The sequence below is a fragment of the Lipotes vexillifer genome, unplaced genomic scaffold, assembly GCF_000442215.2.
Source record: "Lipotes vexillifer unplaced genomic scaffold, Lipotes_vexillifer_v1.1 scaffold387, whole genome shotgun sequence".
NCBI classification, from domain to species: Eukaryota; Metazoa; Chordata; class Mammalia; order Artiodactyla; family Lipotidae; genus Lipotes; species Lipotes vexillifer.
This window is the reverse complement of record NW_006795399.1, coordinates 3,466,828-3,485,617: the sequence shown is the minus strand read 5'-3', so window position 1 is coordinate 3,485,617 and position 18,790 is coordinate 3,466,828. Positions and strand designations below refer to the sequence as shown.

Below are 18,790 nucleotides of genomic sequence, written 5' to 3'. Positions count from 1 at the left end.
CTCCATGGGGGCTCAGTTGTATCCTACCCATGTTCTCCCCAAGCAGTTGGTGGTCATGTTCAGACTTAAGCTACTTAACCTTCAAAGATCCTTTTTCTGTCCTGAGAATTAATTAAACTTTTTGCTTTATGGTTCCTGGTACATATGAGATATTGCCACACTGACATGTACACACAAACTGGTGGCATAGTTGGTTATTCCTTGGGATAGAGGCATGGGATTGTGCTGCCTAAAAACACTGTGCCTAAAAGGGCTCTGCCCCCAGTAGAATTGCCCATATATTTCAACTGAGGGCTCTTGCTCTAGTAAGTCTATGTAAGCACCAGTCTTATGTAGATTTTCCTCTGATTTATTTGGTTCACAATTCAAATGCCTTTGTTCCTTAAATGTTCTACTTTGACTAGACATTACCTATGGCCAGGGAACTTAGAACTGTTTTCTTTCCAGAAGGGAGAGAAAGGATGTAGGGTCATGTAAAGGACTGCTTTACATGTTTACTCAGCTGGTTGCCTTGGTTTGGATACTGTCAGTATTAAGGTTTCCATTACTTGGTTCTGCTTAACAAAAAGTGAAGCGACATAACAGAGGGAATGTTGAAATAAAACTAAACCTCAGTTTCTGAGTTTTAGAAGGAAAATAACACATCACCTGCTCTACTTCACAGAGTTGTCTGGAAGATGATATGAAATCATAAAGTTAAATCAACAGTTTAACTTAAGATACTGTTAAATTGTTAGACGAAAAGAATTCTGCATCAAACTGTGCCTTGAGGATTTTTGCCCAGTGAGGAGGTTCTTTATCCAATCTTAAAGAAAGCAGAGTTTCTCAAGAGTTTCTGGTACATATCCTCTTGCACCTGAATCTTTAAGGTAGAATGGTTTGTTCATCATTTAGGGTCCTAAAAGGAAACAGATACATACCCAAACGGAGTAATTTGAGAAAGATGTAATAAAGGGACTATTTACAAAGGGACTTAGGGAAACCAGTGAGGGGGAGTAGAGTACCCTATGGCCAGCAATTACAGAGCCTACGTACTCTATATCTAAAAGGTCAAAGAACTGAGAGAGATTACCAGAATCTAAGAGTGTATGGAGAGAACTATGGGCTTCAGTAGAGGTACGCAGCCAAATCACGGTATTCTGGCAGGGAAAGGAGCTAGGAAAAGAAATACTCTGGTCTCATTCTCCTCCTGCCCTTTGATATCCTACTGGTATATATCTGTTAGCCAAACCCAACTGGAAGCCAGAGGGCAAGGGAGCCTGTTCATACCTCTATATGGTCAGCTTCCAAGGCATAAAGCAAGGTGGACAAGAGTGGCTAGTGGATCTGGAAGGGTGAATGGATTCTTGAGCAATGTGTTTGGCTGTATTCTTAACTGAGGATTCTTTAGTTATTTTGACTTAGGGTTTAGAAACGTCAGTTTTATACTTGAGAACTAGTTTGAGTATCCCCTGGTATGAATGTAAAAACTCCCTCTGGTATTAAAGGGATGTAGAAAACAGATTGCTACTGTAGTGGTAAGAGCCATGAAAGAGTAGGGGGAGGAGATGAGGAGCTGGAGATGGTGTCAGGTTTACTTGAGCTAAGAGGAAGTAGTAGAAGTGCTGAGAGTCAGCTTTGAAAACCAGGTTTGGGGGCGTGCCTGGTGGTCCAGGGGTTAAGACCTGAGCTCCCACTGCAGGGGCCCCGGTTCCATCCTGGTCAGGGAGCTAAGATCCCGCATGCCATACCGCGTGGCCTAAATAAATAAAATAAAACCAGGTATGGTGGGCAGATCCGTGGTATGGGTTCTCTGGCTCAGGTGCTGCGTGTTCCAGAGATACCTTTCTGCTTTTGTTTTGTTTTTAATGTTATATTTTTTTTCAGGGAGGGGGAATACAGAAAATATTCCTTTCTTGCTCCGATATGATTTAATGTCTAATTCATATTTCCACTTGAATTTCAATAAAATTTATTAATCTTATGAATTTTCTATCTGGAAATGAAGTAGGGTGATGCCAACCTAGGCTGAATCCTGTGCTAGGTCAGACTAGCCTGTGATAGCCTAACATCTCAAGAAGTTTTCAATGGTTGGAATGTCCTCTTCTCGCTACCCATCTCTATCAAATTTTTATAACAGCTTTATTGAGATATAATTCACATACTATACAATTCACCCATTTAAAGGGTACAGTTCAGTGGCTTTTGTATATTCACAGAGTCCTGCATCCATTACCGTACTTTTAGGACATTTTCATTACCCACCCCCCAAAGAAACTCTGCCCACTTAGCTATCACTTCCCAGTTCTTTCATTATCCCCCTTTCCCAGCCATAGGTAATCACTAATCTACTTCCTCTTTCTAAAGACTTGCCTGTTATACACATTTCATATAAATGGAATTATGTAATCAGTGGTCCTTTGTGACTGCCTTCTTTCACTTAGCATATTTTCAAGGTTCATATTATAGCATGTATCTGTACTTCTTTCCTTCTTATGACTGAATAATAAGCTCATGTATAGATATACCACATTTTATGTATCCACTTATCAGTTGATAAACATTTGTGTTGTTTCCACTTTGGGCTATTATAATGCTGCTGCGAAATTCGTGTACAGGTTTTGTGCAGACATATGTTTTCAGTTCTCTTGGGTACATACCTAGGAGTGGAATTGCTGAGTCATGTGATAACTCTGCGTTGAACCATTTTAGGAGCTGCCAAACAGTCTTCCAAAGCAGCTGCATCATTTTACATTCCCACCAGTAGTGTACAAGGGTTCCAGTTTCTTCACAGCCTCACCAACACTTGTTCTTTTTTATTATAGCCATCAAAGTTACTTTTGAGTAAAGTCATAGTCTTTTTATTACAGCCATCCTAGTGGATATGAAGTGGTATCTCATTATGATTTTTTAAAATAAATTTATTTATTTAATTTATTTATTTTTGGCTACATTGGGTCTTCCTTGCTGTGCATGGGCTTTCCCTAGTTGCAGTGAGCGGGGGCTACTCTTCCTTGAGGTGTGTATGCTTCTCATTGCGGTGGCTTCTCTCTGTTGAGGAGCATGGGCTCTGGTCGTGTGGGCTTCAGTAGTTGTAGCACATGGACTCAGTAGTTGTGGCTCGCCGGCTCTAGAGCACAGGCTCAGTAGTTATGGCGCATGGGCTTAGTTGCTCTGCAGCATGTGGGATCTTCCCGGACCAGGGATCGAATCCGTGTCCCCTGCATTGGCAGACGGATTCTTAACCACTGCGCCGCCAGGGAAGTCCCTCTCCTTATGATTTTGATTTGCATTTCCCTATGGCTCCCTATTAAAGGTTTAATATCCTACTCATCCTTCAAGGTACAACCCAAACATCTTACTTGAGAAACTTTTCCCTCAGGAATTGTTTCTTCTTTCATATTCTTATACCATTTTGCTTGGATCCCCATTAGCACACATATTTTTTTCTGCTAGTTATCTAGATTGTATGCTCTGGTTTGTGAATTACTTAACGGCTTCTTGTGAGTGTGTGTTTAAATTTATTATGAAATATTTCACTTATACTCTTACTCATCTGTGAGTCCCCACTGCATCAAGCAGGGCTTGGACATATTTGCATTCAGATATTTATTGAATGATTCAAATAATGCAAAGGGTCTCATGAGTGAATATTAAGAGGTCTGTTACTTTGCAGGGAAAGTGGACTTTCTCTTATTAGGAGACATTATGACAGAACTCAGAAAATAATGTATTTTTAGACAAAAATGTTCAGATGTGTTATATGTCCCAGAGACCACTGGCTTTAGGAACTTGTCTTGTGGATCATCAATATCCAGGTTGTAATAGGAATTTTGATGTCAGGCCACTGGATTGTGTATCTGTGAGACTTTCTTAGGCATTTATTAAGATGATACACAATTAGCAAATCCCCTAAGTTTATTTTACTCCTTTTAGCAAATATCCATGCTTATACTCTATGTCAGGAACTTCACTGGACACTAGACATGGGATGGAGTTTTCTCCTGCTCTGGTGACAATAAGAGTTAAGGGCTTAGGATGGGGATAACTTTGAAGCAAATGAATGGATACAGGGTTTGTGAATTTTATTAAACCAGGCAAAATGAACACTTGATCAGACAACCTTATTTTCAGAATAAAGACTGTTTCAGTTACATTAATTTTTAAGTAGCTCATCTGACTGGATCATTCTTTTAAAGATCTGATGAAAACTTAGTGATTGGGAAGTAGGCCTTGTATCACTTCTACCATTATGATCTCTTGCAAGAGAGCAAAAGGAAGAACGCTCTCTTGTCTCCTAGTTTCCTGTAACTCAGCAAGACAGGAAACATAAAGTTCCTTGCTACAGGAAGAGGGGAGTTTGATTTTTCTTTTTCTGGATGAAGTTGAAGGGGTTATATATTTCTCTATCCCCATACTATAAGCCCTTCCCCGGATTATTATCCCAGAGATTCTTATGGGATATTTTATAGGACAGTTCTCTAACCATCCTTCAAATACCACCCCACCAATCTTTAGGAAATTAAAGTCTCTTCAGTATTTTATCTAAAAGGCCTCAGCCCTAGACAGTAAAAGAAGAACAAAACATAAGGAATCGTTTTATAATCTAGACATAAGTAACTTTCTGAGGAGGTCAGAGAGAGGTAGTTCTGAAGATGGTCAGGGCCCGCTTACTGAGTAGTTATCTCGCTGCCTGCCTCATAGGCTCAAATCTCTTCATGTGCTTTCCATAAAAACATCTCTCCAGAGTTTTCCTGGATCCTTAAGAACTTCTGGGGGGTGGGGGGACTTCCCTGGCAGCACAGTGGTTAAGAATCCGCCTACCAGTGTAGGGAGCATGGGTTTGAGCCCTGGTCCAGGAAGATCCCACATGCTGTGGAGCAGCTAAGCCCATGTGCCACAACTACTGAGCCTGCGCTCTAGAACCCGCGAGCCACAACTACTGAGCCCATGTGCTACAACTACTGAGCCTGCGCTCTAGAGCCCAAGAGCCGCAACTACAGAGTCCACGTGCCACAGCTGCTGAAGCCCACACACCTAGAGCCCATGCTCTGCAACAAGAGAAGCCACCGCAATGAGAAGCCCACACCGCAATGAAGAGTAGCCCCCACTCGCTGCAACTAGAGAAAGCCCACACGCAGCAATGAAGACCCAGTGCAGCCAGTAAATAAATAAATAAAAATTAAAAAAAAAAAAAGAACTGCTGGGGAAGCATCAAGTCTCTGCAGACAAATAACAGCTCAACTTGGGTGAGTTATCCATATTCTGCAAAGGAAGGAGAATTTTGTCCTTTAATTATAGAAGAACTCCATTTTTTAAAAGACTCCAAATTTTAAAATAATGACAGTTACTGACAGTTTATACTTGCTGTGTGCCAAACACCACGTTAAGTACTTTATATCCATTAACTCATTTGTCCTACCTTTCTTTGCCTTCTTTCAGCTTTTATATATGGCTGTTTACTATGCAAGGGGAGTGGCCCTTCTAGGAAACAGCCAAGTCCTCCCCCTGCTAGTGTTCTCACACACCTTTTATTGATAGATTCTAGTCTCCAACCAACCTCAAATTTGGTGTTCCCTAGCTTTGCATTCCGTCAATTCGTCTTTGCAATCCAGTGTTCCCTGTTCTGCCTTGGTAACGCATTGCCCATAGGCATCTGGGTTTCACTGGAAGATCCAAAGCCAAAAAGTCCTCACCCTGAGATTGCTTCCCACCTTTAGCTATCATAACTGAGTTTACTCCACTTCCCAAAGAAGTAGTGCAATACTAGAACTTTCTAAAAGCATTAATACCTCCTTTATAAGCCTATATTTCTAAGGTGGTGTGTTAACTTTTAGCTAAGAAATCAAACTTCCAGGCTCTTCCATGCTAACTACCAGGCTTTTCACGCCTTCCCTGTATAGTATTTTAAAGGTATTTAAATGTTTACTAACTGAATAAATTAACCAGTATTTATTCTAAAAGCATTCAGCATATATCCATCAAGCAGATAACTTCAAATCCTGCCAGTCTGAATTTAACTTCTATACTTTTTCCTGACCTCCCTTCATGTCTAATATCTCCTAACTAGTCTTACCACCTCTGGTCTTCTACCCTTCTGAACCAGCTGGGATAATGCACCTAAGTGTTAGCTTTCTCAAATATATGTTATCATGTCATTTCTCAGCTTATAAACCTGTTAATGTCTCCCAGTCAGAATTAAATCTCCTTCATGAGAAGACTCATACCTAGGGACTTCCCTAGTGGTCCAGTGGTTAAGAATCCACCTTGCAATGCAGGGGACGCGGGTTTGATCCCAGTCAGGGAGCTAAGATCCCACATGCCGCGGGGCAGCTAAGCCCCCATGCTGCAACTACAGAGCCCTCGAGCTCTGGAACCCGCCCACCACAACTAGAGAGAAGCCCACGCACCACTATTAGAGAAGTCCGAGCGCCACAAGGAAGAGCCCACGTGCTGCAGCTAAGACCCGACGCAGCCAAATAAATAAATAAATATTAAAAAAAAAAAGACTCATACCTACCTTTTCTACTGGATAACTTTACATATTTCTTTGCTACATGATAATATGCTACCATCCTTTCTTTCTGAAGGCAAATTTAATACCATCCTAGGTGTCTAAGATTCTAGGACAAATATGAGGGCCTTGTTTTAAATAGTTCAAATCTTGCTCTTCATTTTTTAGCTTAGGCTCAGAGAACCAGTGGCCTCAGAGAACCATTACAGACCAATAGGAGTCAAGAGAGACAATACTGCCCCACCCTTCTCTCGCCCAGTAAGAATATCTCAGTCCTCTGGACTCTCATATATACTGCCCTGTTCTCTTTTATGTACATAGGTAAACAAGGATCATTAGTTTACATTAGTTATTATTGTCTCTCCAAATAGTTTCTTTCGGGAAGCCAGATAAGCTTTACTTAGAGGCTTTCTTGACCTTTTTCATTGAATTCTCTTGAAAAGAGAATATTTTTCTATTATTTCTCTTTGGAGACTATATAGTAGTTTCAGCAGCTGTTTGGGAATAGCAAAAGAGAAAAGTTTTGGGTTTTTATTTTCTGAACTACATCTTTTTTTCTAGGAATTTTTCTGGCCTTGCAGCAAGTTTATCACTGACTAAGACGTATTTTTAGATTATAACTAAGACATTAGTGTTAAAACCAAGGGTATAACCATGGTAGTAAACCAAAAGCTTCTTTTCAATTTATTTCTTTCCTCAGTAACCCTTGTGTTCTTATTTGGACAGTCGTAGCATCATTGATAACTTCCTCTTAGGAATATTCTCTCACATTGGGAAAGGGGGTAGATGAACTCTAGCTGAGGCAGGTGATCTCATCTGCCAGTGCTTGGCACATGATATGCTGCTAGAGTTGCTTCTGCTATCATTGTTACTGTTGGCATCATCATCACCCCCAGGCTTAGAATCTCTTATTTATTTATTTATTTATTTATTTAGGGGCGGGGTGGGGGTGTGGCACACCATGCGGCTCGCAGTATCTTAGTTCCCAAAACCAGAGACTGAACCCAGGCCCCAGCAGTGGAAGCGCCGAGTCCTAACCACTGGACCACCAGGGAATTCCCTAGACTCTCATATTAGAAGAAGCTTGGCTTTCTCAGCTAAGGATCAATAATGGCAATTCCTTAGGATGAGGAAAGGCATATCTTAGTGAATGATCTCCAGCAGTGATCTTATTCTGAACTCAGGAACAGCCATGATTAGAATATAGTTGATAATCTTCTTTGCCTCTACTTTATTATTATTTTTAAAAAATATTTATTTATTTATTTGGCTGCGCCCAGTCTTAGTGTGGCATGTGGGATCTTTGTTGCTGCATGCGGGATCTTCGTTGCGGTGTGTGGGATCTTTTTAGTTGCGGCATGCGGGATCTTTAGTTGTGACGTGTGAACTCTTAGTTTCAGGATGTGGGATCTAGTTCCCTGACTGGGGATTGAACCCGGGCCCCCTGCATTGGGAGCATAGAGTCTTAGCCACTGAACCACAAGGGAAGTCCCTTCTTGCCTCTACTTTAAATCAGATGGTGCACTTACAACAGTAGTGATAATGGAGGGGGCCTAGACCACTAGTATTTGATTATTATTACATGTCTACTAATTCAGTGGAGATTTCAACATCATTCTTAAAGTATGTACTGCCATTTCTAGCACTGGATGTATGACTTTTAGGTTTATTTGCCCTGTTTTTGTCTTGTTGTCTCAAAGTTGCTGAAAAACATGTATGTGCCCTACCCTGCACTTGTCGACTATCACTACCACCACAGAGGAATAATTCATATTCTTCTGGCACATGGATTATTCTATATGGAAAATCCTAGTGTAAGTGCTGGCAAAGAGAGGGGGATAAGGATAGGAAATATAAAGGGTGTATCAAGAGCTACAATAGGTCGTGAGGCTTTGGGCCATTCCAGAATGTGGTATTGGGTTTCTTCTTTGCTGCAGTATAAAGCTGAGGAATGAACTGTGTATTTGCAAGTGGGTACACATTTGTGATTATGTATAGTGACAGAAATAGGTAAATACTTGCTTCAACGTATTTAGCTTGAGCAAAGATTTTTATTTTAAAGTTTGCTAAAGGTCAGAGGCATGAAATGTAAGAGGCACATTTCACATTAAGATTCTTTGGGGGGAAGATTTCCCTTTTTCTTCTGTTACCACTCTAATCCCTTACCACCACTACCAAAGAAGAGAGAGAGGGGGAAAACCTGGAGATGCAACTAGTATTTTATAGGGAAGTATTTCCAAACAGATTTATACTATACAGTGCTTTAAGCCAAGGGAGAACTGGAATATGAGTATGATATAGTAAAATGCACTATATTATAGGTAATTATCAAATTTAGAGGATTATGAACCATATATATGTATATACACTAGAAGCCTGATTAGAGCATAAGGGTGTAAAATATGCCATGAAAGAAATGGATCCATGTTCCAGTCAACCTGGTAATTTTTCTCTAACAGAAGTACCCCCCTACAGAAGGGGCCCCGAAATGTAGCAGAGTCTGGTTGCCTGTCCTGGTATCAGTAGTGAAAAATTACAGATGTTTCACCCCAAATGCTGGATTTCCTTAACCATACTTTATCTATTATTCATTCATATTTAAACTTTTAAAAACTTGTAAATAACTTATGACTAAACCCCTATCAGCATAGTAACAAATTTCATTTTTTACTACCTGGCATGGTAATTAGTATTTCATTTTGTTTGTCTAATCTTATAATAATTTTCAAGCTCCTGCAGGTATTTTGCAGTCTCATATTCTACAGTTTTATGAATAATCTATGTTCAACTTTTCTATACCTTCATCATTTAATAAATTTTTATTAGTTCCTCTGTGATTTTTGAATGGAACCTAGGTTTTATTAGTCTTGTCTCATTACACAGTTTACTTAAGAGGCATACATTAATTGTGTCTCCAGCATCTGTATGATAAAAACATTCCTCTATAACTAAGTACCTTTTTTCAAAACCTTTATCAAGCTTATTTTGGCCTCTCATTTCCCCTGAAAGTTAGGACAGTTAAATATTTTCTTATTTTATGGCAGAGAGGAATTCCTTTAGGCTTCTTTTTTAACTCTCTTTTTAAAAAATTAATTAAGTAATTAATTAAGGGCTGCATTGGGTCTTTGTTGCTGCGTGAGGGCTTTTCTCTAGTTGCGGCGAGCGGGGGCTACTCTTTGTTGCAGTGCACAGGCTTCTCATTGCGGTGGCTTCGCTTGTTGCAGAGCATGGGCTCTAGGCACATGGGCTTCATTAGTTGTGGCATGCAGGCTCAGTAGTTGTGGCTCATGGGCTCTACAGCGCAGGCTCAGTAGTTGTGGCGCACAGGCTTAGTTGCTCCACAGCATGTGGGCTCGAACCTGTGTCTCCTGCATTGGCAGGCGGATTCTTAACCACTGTGCCACCAGGGAAGCCCTTTTAACTCTTTTGATGACTTCATTGCTGTTAAAGTTTGGAATCATTCTTTCCAAGGGGCCAAGATCTTCCTCACTCTTCAGCATCTAAATGTATAATTCTTCTGACCTTCTGTTCTTCATGTCTCCCTGCAGCCATATGTGTCATTGTCTCAGCCAATGGCACCACCTAGTCCAAGCAACAGTACCCCTAACAGCAGCAGTGGGAGCACTGTAAATGACCAGCTGAGTAAAACCAACCTCTACATCCGGGGATTGCAGCCAAGCACTACCGACCAGGACCTAGTCAAGTTGTGTCAGTCGTAAGTTGGGGTACATAGGGGTAGGTCTCCAGGGACAGTACAGATTTGGTGATACTGGCTTCTTACCAGATACTCTTATCCTGAAATGCAATATTATCAATATTTTGCTTCTACCCCTATAGTTGCAAGGTTTCTCAGCAGCCCCTCTTAGAGAAATTCTACCTACTACCAATATATAAAACTTTTATGTGTTTCTCTGAGGAAAGCTGGATAGGGCTGACCTTTGAAGCCTAGTTAGTATATGACTTTGTTTCCAGCATGTACCCAGAACTGATGGTCTTAGTGGAAATATTCCTATCCTTACACCTTGAATAGAAATGCTCAGTATCTCTAAAGATATTGATTAGTAGATAGTGAAAACCAGCAGTAGGGATAGAAGAAAGTGGGACTAGCCAATCGAATTATACACTTAGGAGAGTTTCTGCTGCTAGAGTTATTCTTAGTGACCCAGAGGAGCCCTCAAATTAGTGGATAAAGAAGAAAATGGAGAAAGAGTTGTCACTTGGCATCTACCTCCTAAAGATCTTTGGGGTTTCTTCAGCATAGATTTGAGTCATGAGGTGGAGACAACTACCATGGAATTAGCCCAATTAGGAAAGCTGGAAAAATTGCAAGAATGCAGAGAGGCCAGCTCAATTCCATTTGGCAGAAATATATGTGTTTCAAATCATTTATATGGGGGACGGATTAGAGGCAGAAGTCTGGTGGGATGGTAATATTAATGGGGAAGGGGAAATCGAGTTTAGAAAGAAATAAAAATAGGAAACTTAGTCTGTGTAAATTTACCATCTTTTAAAACTCTATTGAAGTATAACAAGCATACAGAAAAGTGCACAAATCAGAAGTGTTTATAGAACAGTGAATTTTCACAAGGTGAACACATCCTTGTAACAGTCCCTGGTAACCAGATCAAGAAATAGAGCATTACCAGCTCTTCAGAAGCCCACCTCCTAGTGACAGTCTCTCCCCCACCCCCAAAGGTATCTACTGTTCGGCTTCTAAACGATTGATGTGGCTTGTTTAAACCTCATATAAATATAATGATATAGCACATACCGTTTTATGTCTGGTTTCTTTTGTTCAATGTTGTTTGTGAGATTCATCCACATTGTTGCATATAGCAAAAATTTTTTCATTCGTATTGCTTCATAGAATTCCATCATAGGAATATACCACAACTTATTTACTTGTTCTGCTGTTGCTGGACATTTGAGTTGTTTCCAGTATGTGACTGTTATGGATACGGATAGTGCTGCTATGAACTTGTACATGTCTTTTGGTGCATGTGTATAAGTATATACATTTATGTTGGGTATATACCTAGGAGTAAAATTGCTAAATCATAGGATATACATTTGTTCAGCTTTTGTAGATACTAGTAAACAATTTTCTAAAGTGGTCAAAGTAACTCAAACTCCCATAACAGTATGAGTATGTGGCAGCTGTTCCAAATCCTGAAGAGGCAGAACATTCTCCCCTCAAAAATGTAGTTGTATGAGGCATCAGAGGTACTCTATAAATCCCTTACTCTACTGACGTAGTGGTTTTTGGAAGTTTGCTAGCATCAGGCTGCACAAAATCAGTCTCTAAAGGCTAGATGTGTGTATAAAATCTGAATCTATTACCTCGGCTTACCTTGCTTTAGAATGGTATTTAAATGGAACTTAGGGAACTTAGTCTAGGACTAGTAATTTTTTTGAGGGAATGGGAATTGGCAAAAATGTTGGTTTATGAGGGAAAAGAGTATCATATCAATCTAGTTCCTTGATTTCTGCACCCTGTATTTCTTTTTTTATTTTTTTAATTTTTTTTGTGGTACGCGGGCCTCTCACTGTTGTGGCCTCTCCCGTTGCGGAGCACAGGCTCTGGACACGCAGGCTCAGCAGCCATGGCTCACGGGCCCAGCCGCTCCGCGGCACGTGGGATCTTCCCTGACCGGGGCACAAACCCGCATCCCCTGCATCGGCAGGTGGACTCTCAACCACTGCGCCACCAGGGAAGCCCCACCCTGTATTTTTTGTACTAAATATAATGTGCTGCAAAAATCAATCCTCTCACTCCACAAGACAGAGAAAATACTCAGTTCTACTTCACTATACTTTTAGACTTTCATTTTGCCCTTCCCAAGTTGCCTTACCTTCTGCTATGTCTGAAGGGATGAGAATAGTCAGGGTCAGCATGTACAATAAGATGGAAGTAAGGAGCCCAGTTGGGGACCATAGAGAAGTAGGAATGACGAAGGGAAAGAATAGGTGCTAGATGAGTTATGATGAAAGGGAAGCTGTGAAGAACTGGTGGGTGGAATCCTCATGGGTGTGTGAGCTGGGAGGGACACCTTTCTGTGAAGGGTGTTTCCCATGCATAGGACTTCCTGCCTTTGTCCAAGTTATCTCTCTAGGTTGTACGGGAAGTAAATGTTGCTGGATCCTAAGCCCTGGTGGGCAGGAAGGAGAGGCGTGGAGTCTGGAACTGGAACTCCTGGTTCTCTTGGGGGGGCTCCTTCGGAGGAGGAAGCTGCATGATCCAGCTGTTGCCAGCTGAAGAGGAAATTCTGACTTTAAGTCTCAGGCTGCTCAGACCACAGCAAGCTCCACCCTGGGGCCTCGATAGGGATAGCAGCATGTGTGTCCTCTGGCTTACAGTCTCTTGCATCCCTTCCTTTCCTAAATTTGGGAAAGAATCCAAGTATGCAGCCCTGAAGGGTTAGGTTCACCACATCCATTCTAGCCTCCAGGGCATCGCTTGGCTTATTCTGTCTAATCCAGTGGGTCGCAGAGCTCCACTACAACAGTCAGTGAGAGGCTGCCAAGGAGCAAAACAAATACATCAATCATCATATGTTCTTTAGGGATGGGATGAGAGGAAAAGTAGAAAAAAATGCTTGTTTCAGGTATTCATCTCAAATTCAGTCCCTGCCAACTGTTTTCAGTTAAATTTTATACTTCTGACTTTGTTAGTGATTTCTGTTTTGTCTCTCTAATATTTTCACCCTCCTGGGGTGGAATGTAGAGACTTCTTTATAGTAGAACACTTCTAATATAATCCCTGACTGTGATAGATACTCCACTGCTCAAGTTTGGGGAACTCCACATGAATCTGCTGCCAAAGTATAATTTTCAGAAAGTTGAAAAACATAACTCTGCTACAGATATAGGTGAACACATGCCAAATATTTATTTTACTCATTAGTGAGGGAACTAGCAGGATGGTAAAATGGGTTCAAAGAGTATTTGAGGGACTGAAGAAAGAATGTTGGAATAAGATTACTAGGTTACAGAGGAAACTGGTTCATACCCTATAGGACTATAAAACGTAACCTTTAGGATCATCTTTTCTAATGGACAGAAATTATTTGTATTTCTACTAGATAAAAATCTACAAATTAATATGTATCTTCACAAAATCTGGGCCCTCATCAGTAATAAATAGTAACTGAAACAAAGAAACATCCCCCTAGATAACAGAATATACTTTGAATGGGCCTTGTAGACAGTGTTCCAGAATGACATTGAAAGAATGTGCAATCCTCATTTTGCCTTATCGTCAAGTTTTGGATAATTTTCTTAACACAGCTGTTGCATTTGCTTTTATGCCCACTCCCCTCCCTAATACACTGAAATCTTGACATAAGAAATAGAAATCAGGGAATTCCTTGGCAGTCCAGTGGTCAGGACTCGGTGCTTTCACTGCTGGGGCCCTGGGTTTGATCCCTGGTTGGGGAACTAAAACCTCATAAGCTGTGAGGTGCAGCCAAAAAAAAAAAAGAAAAGAAATAGAAGTCTTAGAGATTAAAGCAGGAAAGAGCCATTTGGTTAAATGTTGAGGTCCCATGAATATAATAATAATATAATATAACATATAATAATAATAATAATAGCAGTTAAGAGTGTTCAGGTGTTTACCATTTGATAGACATTAGTACTTTATATTCATGAGTTCATTTCATATTTCCAACAATCCTATCTCCATTCTCCAGATGGTGAGACTGAGGCACAGAAAGGTTAAATGACTTGTCCAAGATCACACATAGCTATAAAGTGGCAGAACCAGGATTTGAACAAAAGCAGTTTGGCTCAAGTTGACCTTCACTCAGGGGGCCAGTAAAAGGGTGAAGAGTGGGGTGTCAGAGAAGAGAAACAGTTTTTCATGGGAGGAATGGTGTTTGTTCAAAGGAAGATAAATAACATCAAGGATTATTTTTAGTCCTCAAGGAATTCTAGCCAGAGCTCTGGGCTTACACACTGCTATGTGGACACCACCAAGCTTCTTTCCCAAAAAAAGACAGTAGTCTTCTTCTAACTAGTATCTGAGTCTTATTTGGGGAGGAAGAGAGAAATGTGTTGATAGTGTAGGGACTGCAGTTACCTTATTTCTTGTAGGTGCCTTTGGGGAATAGGTTTATATGATAAGTGTGACGTTTTAAATTCATTTCTTCTTTGTTCTAAGGTTTGAGTAGGGACAGTTTTCCTAGTGGGAGTGAAGACAGGGCATGGATTCATCTAGATGTCTCAATCTCTGTCCTAGTCTAAATCCCTGTCCCCAGATTATCACTTTGCATTTTCTTCTCCCTTAGATATGGCAAGATTGTCTCCACTAAGGCCATACTGGACAAGACCACAAACAAATGCAAAGGTAAGAGAACAGCTGCTCTTGGTGGTGGAGAACAGCTATAAGTGAGGCCATCCCTTGCCTTTGCCCTTTATTGCTGCAAGTCCCTGGTTTCCAGTGCCAGGGAGGAGTCTTCAGGGTTTTCAGGCTTAAAAGACTAGTAGGTATTTAGATTCTTTGTGACCAGATAGCTAGAGCTGAAAATGCTGTTTTGGGGACCCAAGGCTAGAAGCCTGCACAGAGTGCCTTTGAGTCCCCTGGGCCTACTTTGGGTGTCATGTTTCCCTGGATTGGATGGTAGATATTCATTTATAGGTGAGTTTATTTCTACTTAGCAAAGCATTGTAAATGCCTTTTGTTTGTGGAGGTGGGTTGGGTTTGTTGGGGTTTTGAGCAATTCTAGGTGGGGATGGAAGAGTGGAAGGAGGGGAAAGAGCTGTACATTGGGGTGAGGAGGGGCTTCTTCCAGCAGGTGGCTGATTATCTGCTGTGGAGAGGCTGTATTTCCTACATGCCTAGCATTTCTGCGGGTGTGCCTAGAAAAGAGAAGGGAGTTCTTTTGGAAATAGAGGGGGCTGTGAATTATTAGAGGAGCCTAATTTTTGAAACCTAGGATTTCTTAGGGGAGAAGGAGGAAGGCAAGGATACCATAAAGACCTCATTGCCCTTGGCATTCTTAGCTATAAAGTAGACCAAATCTCACAGGGTTTGAGGAGCACGTGGATAACCACCTGAAACCTCTTCATTTCTCTTCCTCCCTACCACTGCTATTGCGTGGATCATAACTCCTCCTCTGTTTCCTGAAAAGCCTGGGCCTCCTACCTCCCTCACACCCCCCACCTCCCAGTGATGCTGTTTCCCTGTTCCAGGCTATGGCTTTGTGGACTTTGACAGTCCTTCAGCAGCACAGAAAGCTGTAACAGCACTGAAAGCCAGTGGTGTGCAAGCACAGATGGCAAAGGTAAGGGTACTACCCCGTGTCTATTCCTCTGAAGGGTTGTAGTTAGTACCAAAGGCTTCCAGAGGTTTAAGAGCCATGCGGTTGATGGGCAAGGGCTATCTGCAGTGCTTTTTAATTTATTTATTTAGTTATTTAGTTATTTAGTTATGGCTGCATTGGGTCTTCGTTGCTGCGCGGGCTTTCTCTAGTTGTGTTGAGCGGGGGCTACTGTTTGTTGCGGTGCATGAGCTACGCATTTCAGTGGCTTCTCTTGTTGCGGAGCATGGGCTCTAGGCACGCGGGCTTCAGTAGTTGTGGCTTCCGGGCCCTAGAGCACAGGTTCAGTAGTTGTGGCGCACGGGCTTCGTTGCTCTGCGGCATGTGGGATCGTCCCCGACCAGGGCTCGAATCCGTGTCCCCTGCATTGGCAGGCGGATTCTTAACCACTGCGCCACCAGGGAGGCCCTCTCCCACCTCTTCTTGAGAAAAGCCCTCTGACATTAGAGTGACTTTAGACTTCCTGTGAGACTAGAACTTTCAGGGCTCCGTGGTGACCCAGTGAGCTATACATCTGGCTCGTAGTGCAACCCCCAGCACATTGGCTTCCCTTTTCCCTTCTCTCCTCCTCCTGCTTTCCCTCCATCAGAGAGTGTACAGACATTCCTACTAAGAGGAGTCTGCTGTGGCTGGAAGAGTGGAGTGGGGGGATTACCCAGAACAATGCAGCCCGGGAAGCAAAGGCAGTCCAAGAGAATCCAGCCTCTGGGACAGGCTGTTGGGCTGTTGGATAGGAGAGAAGAGCGCTGCTCTGCCTAGTTCTTAAAGAGACAGCCAAAAACTTCATTGATGGCTTGTATTGTGGGCTTGTACAGTACTAGAAATATTAAATCTGTGGGGTTTTTTGATAGTGGGACTAGGTGTTACAAATCGTTAAGATTCTCTTTGTTTATGTGCATGCCTCCCTGCTCTCTCTTTTCTGAGATGTCATTTTGTGGCTGCCCACTGAGGATGGGAGAGGGTTAAGAGATATGAAATTCATTTTTTCACTTTTATTTCCATAGCAACAGGAGCAGGACCCCACAAATTTATACATCTCAAACCTCCCACTGTCAATGGATGAGCAAGAACTGGAGGGAATGCTGAAGCCCTTTGGCCAGGTTATTTCCACTAGAATCCTTCGAGACACCAGTGGGACCAGCAGAGGGGTTGGCTTTGCAAGGTGAGGGATGCCAAGAATGGGAAATGATGAGGTTAATAGGGAATGTCACTTAGAAGGTCACCAGAAAGTCTGTGCCCTGCTCCCCCCAGGACCAAACTATTAGTCGAAAGTACTTGGCAGTAAATCAAAAGTTCATTTAATTTTAGGTCACAATACTCACAAACCTATTTTCTCCCAAATCTTTATCCTTTCCCCATTACTTTCTGCTATTCTAGCCTTTGTTTCTTTGATTCAGACCTAACCAGAATAAAATAATTCCATATCTTCTTATAGTTTACTGAGTATTTCTCATCCTGTTATTTAATCTGTGAAATAAATATTAATTCTCCATTTTATAGAAAAGGAAACCAAAATTCTCAATATGAAGTGATTTGCCCAAGGTCTCACAGGAGCAGAGCCCTTATCCTTCTGGCTTCAGGATCAGCAGGATGAAATGGAAGATTTGGTCTACCTTTTCAGATCTGTTGAGAGTCTTAGATTCTAGAACCAGCTCTGCGACTAACTGCCCATGTGATATCAGATCTTTATGAGCCTTGGTTTACTCTGTGAAGTAGAAATTTAGATGAGTGATTTTCTTAAGGTGTTCCCTAGAGCTTCAGAGTTTTTCAGGGTACCTTCTTCTGAGCTTAGGGTCACTATTGTAGGGCTTCAGCCTCTTCTAGCCCACTTAGGAAGTGGTCCTGCTTTTATTTAAGATTTTGCTTGAAAGGAGATTCTGTTGCCTTTCTAAAAAGTTTGAAAAGTATTGGAGTAAGTGATCTAAAAGTCCCTTTTTCTTTAATAATATCTTCTCTGGTCCAAGAACATTCCTTTACTCTAGAGTGTTTTAGACCTTGAGAACAAGGAATAGGACCTTTTCCCTAGCCAACTCAATCTTGGTGGCACCACCTGCTGGCAATCCCAAGTATAACTAAAGGGGAGTTTCTAAGGTTTGTGATCAAACTTTTGCTCCATACTCTCTTAAAGCAAAAGCTCCAGTTCATGGCACCTTAGTTGTCTCGATAATTTTTTAGCACTAGACAAAAGAAATACTTAACAATTTGCTTTATTAAGTAATTAAATGGTCTAGACAATTCAAAAAGTGTTTGATAAATATCTTAACTTTGTAGTTATTTGAAAAATACATTGAAAGAGAAAATATTTTTATTTCATTCTTAAATAACTATACTTTCTAGTGAATGTGTGCCTATTGGACACTACACAACTTCTCAAACCTTGGAATCAGATTGGACACTTACACCCTCATTTCCTGTTACACATTAGTTTTTTTATGGTACTTGCTTTTGTCATAGCAACCACTGAAAAACCAGCTTTGCAAAAATATGTTATCTAAAGGATTGTACGGTGATCTAATGTTGAAATGATGAACTGTTTTAGAGTTAGTCGTCTTTACAGTAGATATCCAATAGGTATTGCTGTATTTTCTTCAGAAAGTTAAAATATCCCTTCTTGTGCCTCTCTGAGCTCATCACAATGGCCCAGGGTGCCTCAAAGCCCAGTGTGGGAAATATGGCTTTGAAAACTTAAAAAACTATGAAATCTTTTGCATGTTTCTACATTAATACCTACAGATTTTCTTCATACATTTAGATTCTTGCAAAGTATAATTTCCAGCAATTTATAAATATTGACATTTTAAATAAAACTGTCATATCATTTAAAAATGTATCTAAATGAGATCTAAATGTCATAGCAGTTTGATACACAAAATCGTTTTAAAAATACCTAGGGCATTTTTTTTTAAGTCATAACTCTTACATCATTCTTATAGTGTTCTGTTTTTCTTCTTGATCTTGTATTTCCATTGTATTTCCC

At 41.0% G+C, this 18,790-nt stretch overlaps 1 protein-coding gene across 1 annotated transcript in view; it reads left to right on the top strand.

Moving 5' to 3' along the window:
* RBMS2 (RNA binding motif single stranded interacting protein 2) overlaps positions 1–18,790 on the top strand; it is a 56,113-nt gene that overhangs the window by 27,113 nt on the left and 10,210 nt on the right. Inside the window, exons 2-5 of the mRNA XM_007467705.1 lie at positions 10,042–10,208; positions 14,782–14,840; positions 15,686–15,777; positions 16,818–16,975. Of these exons, the coding sequence (XP_007467767.1) occupies positions 10,042–10,208; positions 14,782–14,840; positions 15,686–15,777; positions 16,818–16,975 (476 nt within the window). The remainder of the gene's footprint in view (positions 1–10,041; positions 10,209–14,781; positions 14,841–15,685; positions 15,778–16,817; positions 16,976–18,790) is intronic.